The sequence below is a fragment of the Teleopsis dalmanni genome, unplaced genomic scaffold (genome assembly GCF_002237135.1).
Source record: "Teleopsis dalmanni isolate 2A unplaced genomic scaffold, ASM223713v2 unscaffolded_contig_1707, whole genome shotgun sequence".
NCBI lineage: Eukaryota > Metazoa > Arthropoda > Insecta > Diptera > Diopsidae > Teleopsis > Teleopsis dalmanni.
The window spans coordinates 1-8,539 of NW_024033089.1; the positions used below are offsets into that span (position 1 = coordinate 1).

At 30.4% G+C, this 8,539-nt stretch overlaps 4 protein-coding genes across 4 annotated transcripts; 2 read left to right on the forward strand and 2 right to left on the reverse strand.

The window, feature by feature from the left end:
* Positions 1-19: 19 nt before the first annotated feature.
* LOC119664271 (probable cytochrome P450 6a13) lies at positions 20-1,114 on the reverse strand (the record flags this gene model as incomplete). Its single annotated transcript, XM_038073799.1, has 1 exon — positions 20-1,114. A coding segment is annotated over exon 1 (1,084 nt), but the record flags the coding sequence as incomplete, so codon positions are not given.
* A 3,423-nt stretch (positions 1,115-4,537) lies between these two features.
* On the forward strand, positions 4,538-5,917 carry LOC119664268. Its single transcript, XM_038073797.1, has 2 exons — positions 4,538-4,930; positions 5,114-5,917. The coding sequence occupies exons 1-2, from the start codon at positions 4,538-4,540 to the stop codon at positions 5,915-5,917; spliced, it is 1,197 nt and encodes a 398-aa protein (XP_037929725.1).
* A 192-nt stretch (positions 5,918-6,109) lies between these two features.
* Positions 6,110-6,805, forward strand: LOC119664269. The gene has a single exon (XM_038073798.1). It carries the CDS (start codon positions 6,110-6,112, stop codon positions 6,803-6,805), a length of 696 nt encoding a protein of 231 aa, XP_037929726.1.
* A 526-nt stretch (positions 6,806-7,331) lies between these two features.
* LOC119664272 (probable cytochrome P450 6a13) lies at positions 7,332-8,524 on the reverse strand. Its single transcript, XM_038073800.1, has 2 exons — positions 8,179-8,524; positions 7,332-8,107 (listed from the first exon to the last, which is right to left on the reverse strand). The coding sequence occupies exons 1-2, from the start codon at positions 8,429-8,431 to the stop codon at positions 7,692-7,694; spliced, it is 669 nt and encodes a 222-aa protein (XP_037929728.1). The 5' UTR covers positions 8,432-8,524; the 3' UTR covers positions 7,332-7,691.
* Positions 8,525-8,539: the final 15 nt, after the last annotated feature.

Consider the following 8,539-nt stretch of genomic DNA (forward strand, 5'->3'; position numbering starts at 1 on the left):
TAGTGTTTATGGTACATACCGTACATACAGTGAAGTAAATACTTCATTTCTTTAACTGCTTCATAAGTAAGTTTGCCATCATGCTGAGCCATAACTGCATTCATTTCCGTCCGAGCCTTCTCTTGAATGTCTGGATTTAAAGCCAGTTCGTATAAACAAAAACTCATTACACTTGAACTTGTTTCAAAACCTGCTACAAAAAATAAAAATGTCTGTGCAGTTATCTCTTCCATTGTTAAAGCATCTGATGTCTCTGATTTTCTTAACTCCATTAATATATTAAGATAATCTTTTCGTTGTATACCCGTTTTCTCTCGATATTCTACAGTGTCACGAACAATTTGAAAGAAGAAGTCTGAAATTTCTTTTGGAAACAGTTTCATTCTGAATTTTCGTGCTAAATTTGGAAAAGTGTTCATAAGCGAAACCACAGGCATACTGTGTTTAAAATAACCAATTTTTTCACAAGTTTTACTAAATTTACTTGTTGGTTCCTTTAATCTATTGCACTCTAAACCGAAAGCAACACTTCCAATAACATCTGTTGTATAGCGTGACATAAGATCTGCAAAATCAATTCCTATATTCATATCTGCAGACTTTCGCTCATCTTCCAAAACATTGATTAATTGATCAGCTACATCGACGACAGTGGTAAACATACTTTTTATTTTTCCTGATGTGAAAGTTGGAGTTAATTTTGTTCGTAAATTTTTCCAGTGCTCTCCTTCTAAAAACAGCATGACAGCAGAAATTGGATCATCTTTTTTATTATAATACGTTCCCCGACCTGGAAAATTTGCAAAATCCTTAACACATATATGCTGAATTAAATCGGGATCGAGCAGTATAATCGTTTTGTTGAGAAAGAAATAAAATCCAACGAATCGTGCTTTTTCCTTGAATTTCATATAATATTCTTGGAAAATATCATACAATGTTTTGGTGCGATAAAATTCCTTAAGATTTCCGAAAAAAAACACTGGTTTATCGTGCAATACACCGCTGTCCTTAAAATATGAATATTGCTTCCGTAACGCCAAATAAATAAGCAGGAAGCTGCCGCATATAAAACACACAAGAATTTTTATTAAGTCTATCATGGTGTCTCTACTGTTCGTTAAAGGTTGTAAACTTGACTGTCACTATTTATATGTACAACACCAATTAAATAGTCTTATTTTTAATAACTTATTGTATTAAAATAAAATAAAAACGTAATTTACATAGCTTTTTAATTGTCTTAAAATGAAAATTACTTCAACGTCAATTAAATAATTGCTTTTATTGTAGTCTTTTTTAAATCATTGCTTATTTAATTACATATTATTGGGACTTTGTCCTCTACTATCCTAACTCCTATTATTTTAATTGATACTTAGTTGTTTTAACATCCGTTTCACATCAGCAGATATTGATATATTTGAGTCCAATTTGGTTCAGATAAATATTTAGCTCATTATATCTTCATAGAAACCTAACAGAAGTTTAGCGTTATATCATTTATTGCTACTCTTCATATCATTCTTTTTTTCACAATATACGTCTTCGAAGTCAGTCCTATTGTTATGATCATAATAACAACACGAACGTGAAGTTGAAAGGCGTACAGAAAAATCCTTTCGTTCACTTTCATATCTGCTTATTACTCTCGAGGCCACATCCGATATGCTTTAAGCTTACTTTCTGGAAATCTTCATGAACCGTAATCGGAACAGTTTCATGCCATAACACGATTGGTATAACTGAAATCACTGGTATAATCTGAAATATGCTAAAAATTCAATGTAAATATAAAGTTAAATAACTTTGAAAAGAAAAGAAAGAATAATTGATACGCAATATAAACTTTCGTATGAAGAGTATTAATAATTCGGCAAAGCTGAAGTTACATCTATTTTCATGTTTTAATTCAATTAAGTATATGCTATTTTTTCTTGAAATTGCTGTCAGAAAAGCTATACTCATTTAAAATATTATACAAAATGGGTTTATTTTTAAGTAGTAAGTTTTTATTGTTTTGTTTAAAAAAGTTTAGATAAATGTGTTAAGTTCTAAATAATAACAATTTAACTAGATGAATAAAATTATCGTCGTCTGTGCGAATCGTAGAGTAACATTGGCATGACTTTCACAGTATTACGTTCCTAGATTAGGTTTTATACATTGGAAAGAATATGCAACAAATAATGCCTCTGCAAACAGTATAGTATAGAAATTTAACAATTAAAAATAAATATATATAATTAATTAATTCAATTATCATTTCGTTCTAATATAAACACAGCAAGAGAATTTATTAATAACATATAACTTTCACAACAAATTAACAAAACTCCAGGAAAATATGCGAACATAAAAGTAATACCTCTCTGCTTAACGCTAAAGCACAAATCATTCGCATTACTCCCGACGTTCTCCAACCTAGTACCCTGCTATATGACTTGAAATCCATAATTCAGTACAACTCTCCTCAATATCGTTCATTATACTTCAAATCCTTGCATTTAACTATTTCCATCATTCCTCTCCATAACCGTCATTTTCACGATTCCAGTTATAGAGCCTATAAGTAACCTGCCAAACGTGCAGGTTATATTGGCAGACAGATGAAGACAGATGCTTTCTTCGATTGCTAATGTGTTAAAGAAAGTAGGACTAGAGGACATCAATATCGCAAATAGTGTTGCACAGATGAAGAGACAAGTACAACATTAGAACAAAATTTTACAATACATTGAAAGTATGCCTTAAAACAAGAGACAAGACTTTATCATAAGTTGAAATAAGACGAAAAACAATTTGGAGATCCTATCTTCAAGTAATGTTGCGATAATTCTAGTGTAATATAGACTCAAGTAATGAGACGATTTTTTAGTCCATTTAAATCAGACATACCACTAATGTGTTAATGATTGACGATACATTAGGCTATTTTCAAAGACAAATCCACAATATAATGTGATTTTAAAAAGATTGTCCATAATACAATAAATTAACAAAATGAAGTTTATAATTTTATCATTGTTTAAAAACAAAATTTAGAAATATTTCACTATTTGAGGAAAGAACTGAACAATCTTTAACATCACTTTTTCTTAAGGACTGTAACTACTTCAAAATACTTCGTAAGCCTTCAGTGGAATATATCAATACACTTTTGTTTTCGTATGAGTTATTGAAAGCCTCATCTACTTTTAGTGACGTTGGAGACACATATCTTAAATTATTGAATGTGTTAACTACCTGTAATAAGATGAGGTCACATGGAAGGTAATTTCATATATCTCTTATATATATATAACTTTTTGACATATAGATTATACAAGTGTCTTTATAGATTATATGAAGTCTTATAGAGATCCTGCATGAAAAATTAACTTCATTCATTCGTGTACTTACTTTTTTGAACAACTGCTTAGATTTATATTTAATTTATTTATTTTCATTTATAAAATTATATTTAACGCACTCATTTGATTACCTCAATTACTGTGCATCTAAGTTGACAACATTTGTAGATATATTGTTATATCGATCGATGTCATTTAGGTTATAGATATATATATATATACATACATAATTTTTTCAAAAGAGTAGTAAAGGTATTGTATAATAATAGAATATTAAAACAAATTAAAACAAAAATTTAATCCATAAAACTGTAGAAAATACGTTTTATTGGCTACTACACAGATTATTTATAGATATAGATAATAATAGTAAGAACTTGCCCTTACCAGCAAATGTACCGTGTCCAAATAAACGGTACGGTAATGCTTTATAAGGTAACATATAAACGCCCATGAATTATAACAATAGCCACTTTTTCATCAAATCGAAATATTTTTTATTGCTATGTATGTACATAATAGTGTTTTTATTTAACTGTTTTTTTTAATTGTTCGTTTGAAATGTATTTCAATATTAAAGTAAAAAGTTATGAAAATAAATTTCAATATAAGCGATTTATTTTTACAGAGTTTATTCATCGGAAGGATTGACTCAGAAAAAGTTAATTTATTGCGTTCAAACATTTAAAGTGCAGTCTTAGTATTTTTGGAAAATGTTTATTAAGTTCTATAGCATCTGCCTAACTTATTTATCGATATTTACAACTAATGTTATACTTAAGGACAACCATCTTACATTGACAACAATACGTGCGGAGTTTCAAATTAACCATCGGACAGCTGTTTATGAAATTCTTTTAGATATATTATCTAAATATAATTTTGAAACAATATATCTAAAAACCACTTCAACTTGTTCGCTATCTAAATTAATTGGAAATCTGACCATACCAGTTATAATAGACGATCTACGTACAAGCTCCCAAATAAAGCCTACAATCAACAGTAACCTCATAGCAGTTGTCTTCTGGAACAAGAACCTCAGCATAAGTACGTTAAATCTGTTAGTACAAACATTACATAATATGCGAGAAACGAAAATAATGATCTATGTGTCTACAGCTTCAGAAAAGTACTCATTTAAATTAGTTGAAAACATACTAAGTTTCTTTTATAATCATAAAATGTTTAACGTTTTTGCTTTCATTGGAGACTCCAGTTATAAATCTGAGTTCTACACATTCTGGGCATATCCGAATTTCCATATAGTAAAAGAAAGTGTAAACGCTTTAGCAGATTATTTTCCAAATAAATTTAAAAACTTATATGGTACTAGTATAATAACACTACCAGACCAGTTAGAACCAAGAACAATAGTGCACAGGAATAAATTGGGTCAACAGGTGTTAACTGGTTATGTCGGGAAATTCATGCTCACACTCGCTTGGAAATTAAATGCTACACTGAAATATGCACGACCAGTAAAAGGTGGAGAAATCATTTTTTATGGTGATTTACTTGCGTCAACAAAAAATGGAACCTTGGATATGCCAGCCAGTATTCTACCCATTACAAATGTAAGTGACTTCCACTATTTTACTTATCCATTCGAGTTTGTCCATTCATGTTTAATGATTCCAACAGCAAAGGATGTACATTTGAAAGATATCTATTTATATATATTTAATCTTAAGTTCGTCGTCATCTGTGTGATAATTTATTTTGCTTTCACACTTTTTCTCATGCTACACCAATTAAAGTTGACCATTCTTCGATATAAACGAAAACATTATCAATGTCACATATTCGAATTTATACTTAATGATGTCACATTGCGTGGTTTATTGGGTCAAACCTTTAACATGTTGCCCAATGCAAATATTACGCTTAAACTAGTATACATATTGCTATCCTTATCTGGTTTATATATAAGTAGCCATCTACAGGCTTACTTACAGACTATGTTAACGCAGCCTCCAAAAGAGCGTCAGCTAATGACATTTAAGGATGCTTCTGAAGCAAAACTTCCAATTCTTGTCAGCGAAGAGGAGCTTATATTCTATACAAGTACACAAAACTTATACAGTGAATACTCTTTACATTTTGTCTCAACTTCTTATGCTGACTTCCATCAGAAACGCAATGATTTGTTTGTTAAGTACGCTTATCCAATACCTAATATCCTATGGATGGTTTATGAGCAACAACAAAAATTTTTTTTACGGAAGCTGTTTGTTTTTTCGTGGGAAGCCTGTTTTATGAGTACTACTTACTATGGGTTTACATTGCAGAAGCATTCGTTATATAGACCAGCTGTTGAAAATCTTATATTGGATGTACGCGCTTACGGATTAATCGATAACTGGTTTCATGCAAATTTTTATGATATGGTAATGGCCGATAGAGTTTCATTTACAGATAAAAGCAATCCGAAGGTGTATGGAGGCTCATTAAAAATTGAAGACTTGCAATGGGTGTGGATTACATATATATTACTAATAATTTTAAGTATTTGGATTTTTACTGTAGAATTTTTTATCGCACATTTTATTATTAATAAATAAAGGAAACTTATAAAATTTCCAAATGAATTACCGCTTTATACAGCTTCTTATAACGTAGAAGACTACTGCTTAATGATACCATTGCCAAGCTATAGACGAACGTTTGATATTTTTACGGATATTATTCCGTGGGGTCTCAGAGCTATTATACCAATTTTAGTATTAATATTTGCTTTACTGTTTCTGTGCAGTATGCATCAAAGTCGAAACAAGATTTCTTACTTGGATATATTTTTGAATGATAAAAGTATTAGAGGTGTACTTGGACAATCATTTACGCTGCCCAGTAAATTGAATTTAAAAACCAAATTAATTTGTGCACTTCTTTGCTATTACAGTTTAATTGTTAATACAGGCTATCAAGCAAATTTACAATCGCTTCTTACACATCCACCAAAAGACACCACAATGAAAACTTTCAAGGACTTGGAAGATGTAGACTTTAAGATTTCTTTATCACGTTTGGAGTTCAATATGTTTACATTAAACAGAACAATTAAAAAATTATTAAGATTTGAGGAAACTTACCGAGACTTTGTGAAATTGCGTGAATCAATGAATACGAGTTATGCCTACCCAGTATCTCGTACACGTTGGCAGGTGTTTCATGAAAGACAAATGACTTACGAAAACAACGTTTTTTACTATGCCGATAATATGTGTTTCCTCAAATTCATTGATCTTAGTATACCGGCTCGTAAATATTTACCCTATCGTAATGTGTTTGCTGAGCATATACAGCGCTTACACGCAAGCGGTTTAATAAATTATTGGACATCCTTTAATTTTTACGATATGGTTAGGCAAAATCTTACAAGTTTAGAGGATATAAGTGAACCAGTAAAATGGGCTCAACCATTAGGTTGGTATGATTTGATAAAGGTATGAATTTTGTATATTTTTGGTGCTGTCATCTCTTTGTTTGGATATACTTTGAAAAAATAACTTGGATATACATGCAGAAGCGTAAATTTAATCGGAAATTATACACTAAAGCGTATAGTAATAAAAAGAACTCATTTATGTATTTACCATAGTTATATCTTACATAATAAAATAAATGCAAATACATATTTTTACATATTATTATTCTTTATGCATTTATAAGAGTAGAAATTGGTGGATGAAGATTTGATTTTCACAAGTTTTATTTAAATTCTTTTTATTATTATTATTTTGGTATATTAAAAGATTGGTTCCGTGAGTGCTGGCTGTAGCGAACTAGTGACTTATCCAAAGAATTAAAAAATTTATTAATAACACACGTACTTTAAACTATTTTTTTCGTATATAAGAAGTTTGAAAAATTATTTCAATAAAACAGAAAATACATATTATAAGGACCCTGGTCATCTAGAAATATTCCTATCATCTTAATTTATCATTAAACGTTTTTAAAATCCGCTTCACAGCAGCAGATAGTGATCAATTTGAATCCAAATCTTTGCAGGAGTACAGAATAACAAAAGTCCAACTAATTGATGTAAAGTCCATCATCAGACCTTGTGTTATGATCATGACAACAATAGAAAGGCAGCAGAAAGAAAAATCTTATAGAATGACAGAATATTAAAATCAAGTGTCAGTAACCGCAATTCATGTATGAGATTGGAGAATGAACGGACAAAGTGGAAATGTGTGAAGAATATTTTCACCCGACTATGTAATTCGGATAAGTAACCACAAATTATTATTTGTTAATCTTTTTTATTACTATTATTTTCTATGATACTAGTATTTTGTCATAAACAAATGTCAACATTTCACACATCTTTCACAATTTTTCTATTTTCAAATACACTCCTCTTTCAGCATCACGAAAGTGTTTATTCAATTTATATTTCATAGGTATTTGTGTTTCTTTGGTGGGAGAAAATCGATAGTTTTTAAGCATCATATATAAACCAATTATAATTTGCATATAGGCAAATCTGTAACCAATACAAGCTCGTGGTCCTTTGCCGAAACCCATATATGCCATTGGATGACGTTTTACAATTTCTTCTGTCGAAAATCGGTTGGGATCGAAACGTTGAGGACTTGGATATATGTCTGGATCATAATGTAAGGCATCAATTGGCAAAACAACTCTAGTTCCTTCTTCAATGACATGATTTGTATTTGGTAAAATATAGTCCTTGGCAGCTTTGCGTACGATAACCGGTACAACTGAATACTTACGCGTTGTTTCTGATAAAAAAATATAAAAATATATTAGTTTCAACATTCAGTTTAGTACATATAGTGTTTATGGTACATACCGTACATACAGTGAAGTAAATACTTCATTTCTTTAACTGCTTCATAAGTAAGTTTGCCATCATGCTGAGCCATAACTTCATTCATTTCCGTCCGAGCCTTCTCTTGAATGTCTGGATTTAAAGCCAGTTCGTATAAACAAAAACTCATTACACTTGAACTTGTTTCAAAACCTGCTACAAAAAGTAAAAATGTCTGTGCAGTCATCTCTTCCATTGTTAAAGCATCTGATGTCTCTGATTTTCTTAACTCCATTAATATATTAAGATAATCTTTTCGTTGTATACCCGTTTTCTCTCGATATTCTACAGTGTCACGAACAATTTGAAAGAAGAAGTCTGAAATTTCTTTTGGAAACAGTTT

What these genes read in the sequence shown, in the direction of transcription:
- LOC119664268 (XM_038073797.1), top strand. Translation starts at nt 4,538, where the DNA reads ATGTTTAACGTTTTTGCTTTCATTGGAGACTCCAGTTATAAATCTGAG. An exon ending in GTATTCTACCCATTACAAAT is followed by an intron (nt 4,931 to 5,113) that starts GTAAGTGACTTC and finishes CACCAATTAAAG; the next exon opens with TTGACCATTCTTCGATATAA.
- LOC119664269 (XM_038073798.1), top strand. Translation starts at nt 6,110, where the DNA reads ATGCATCAAAGTCGAAACAAGATTTCTTACTTGGATATATTTTTGAAT.
- LOC119664272 (XM_038073800.1), bottom strand. Translation starts at nt 8,431, where the DNA reads ATGGAGTTAAGAAAATCAGAGACATCAGATGCTTTAACAATGGAAGAG. An exon ending in TTTACTTCACTGTATGTACG is followed by an intron (nt 8,108 to 8,178) that starts GTATGTACCATA and finishes TTTTTTTATCAG; the next exon opens with AAACAACGCGTAAGTATTCA.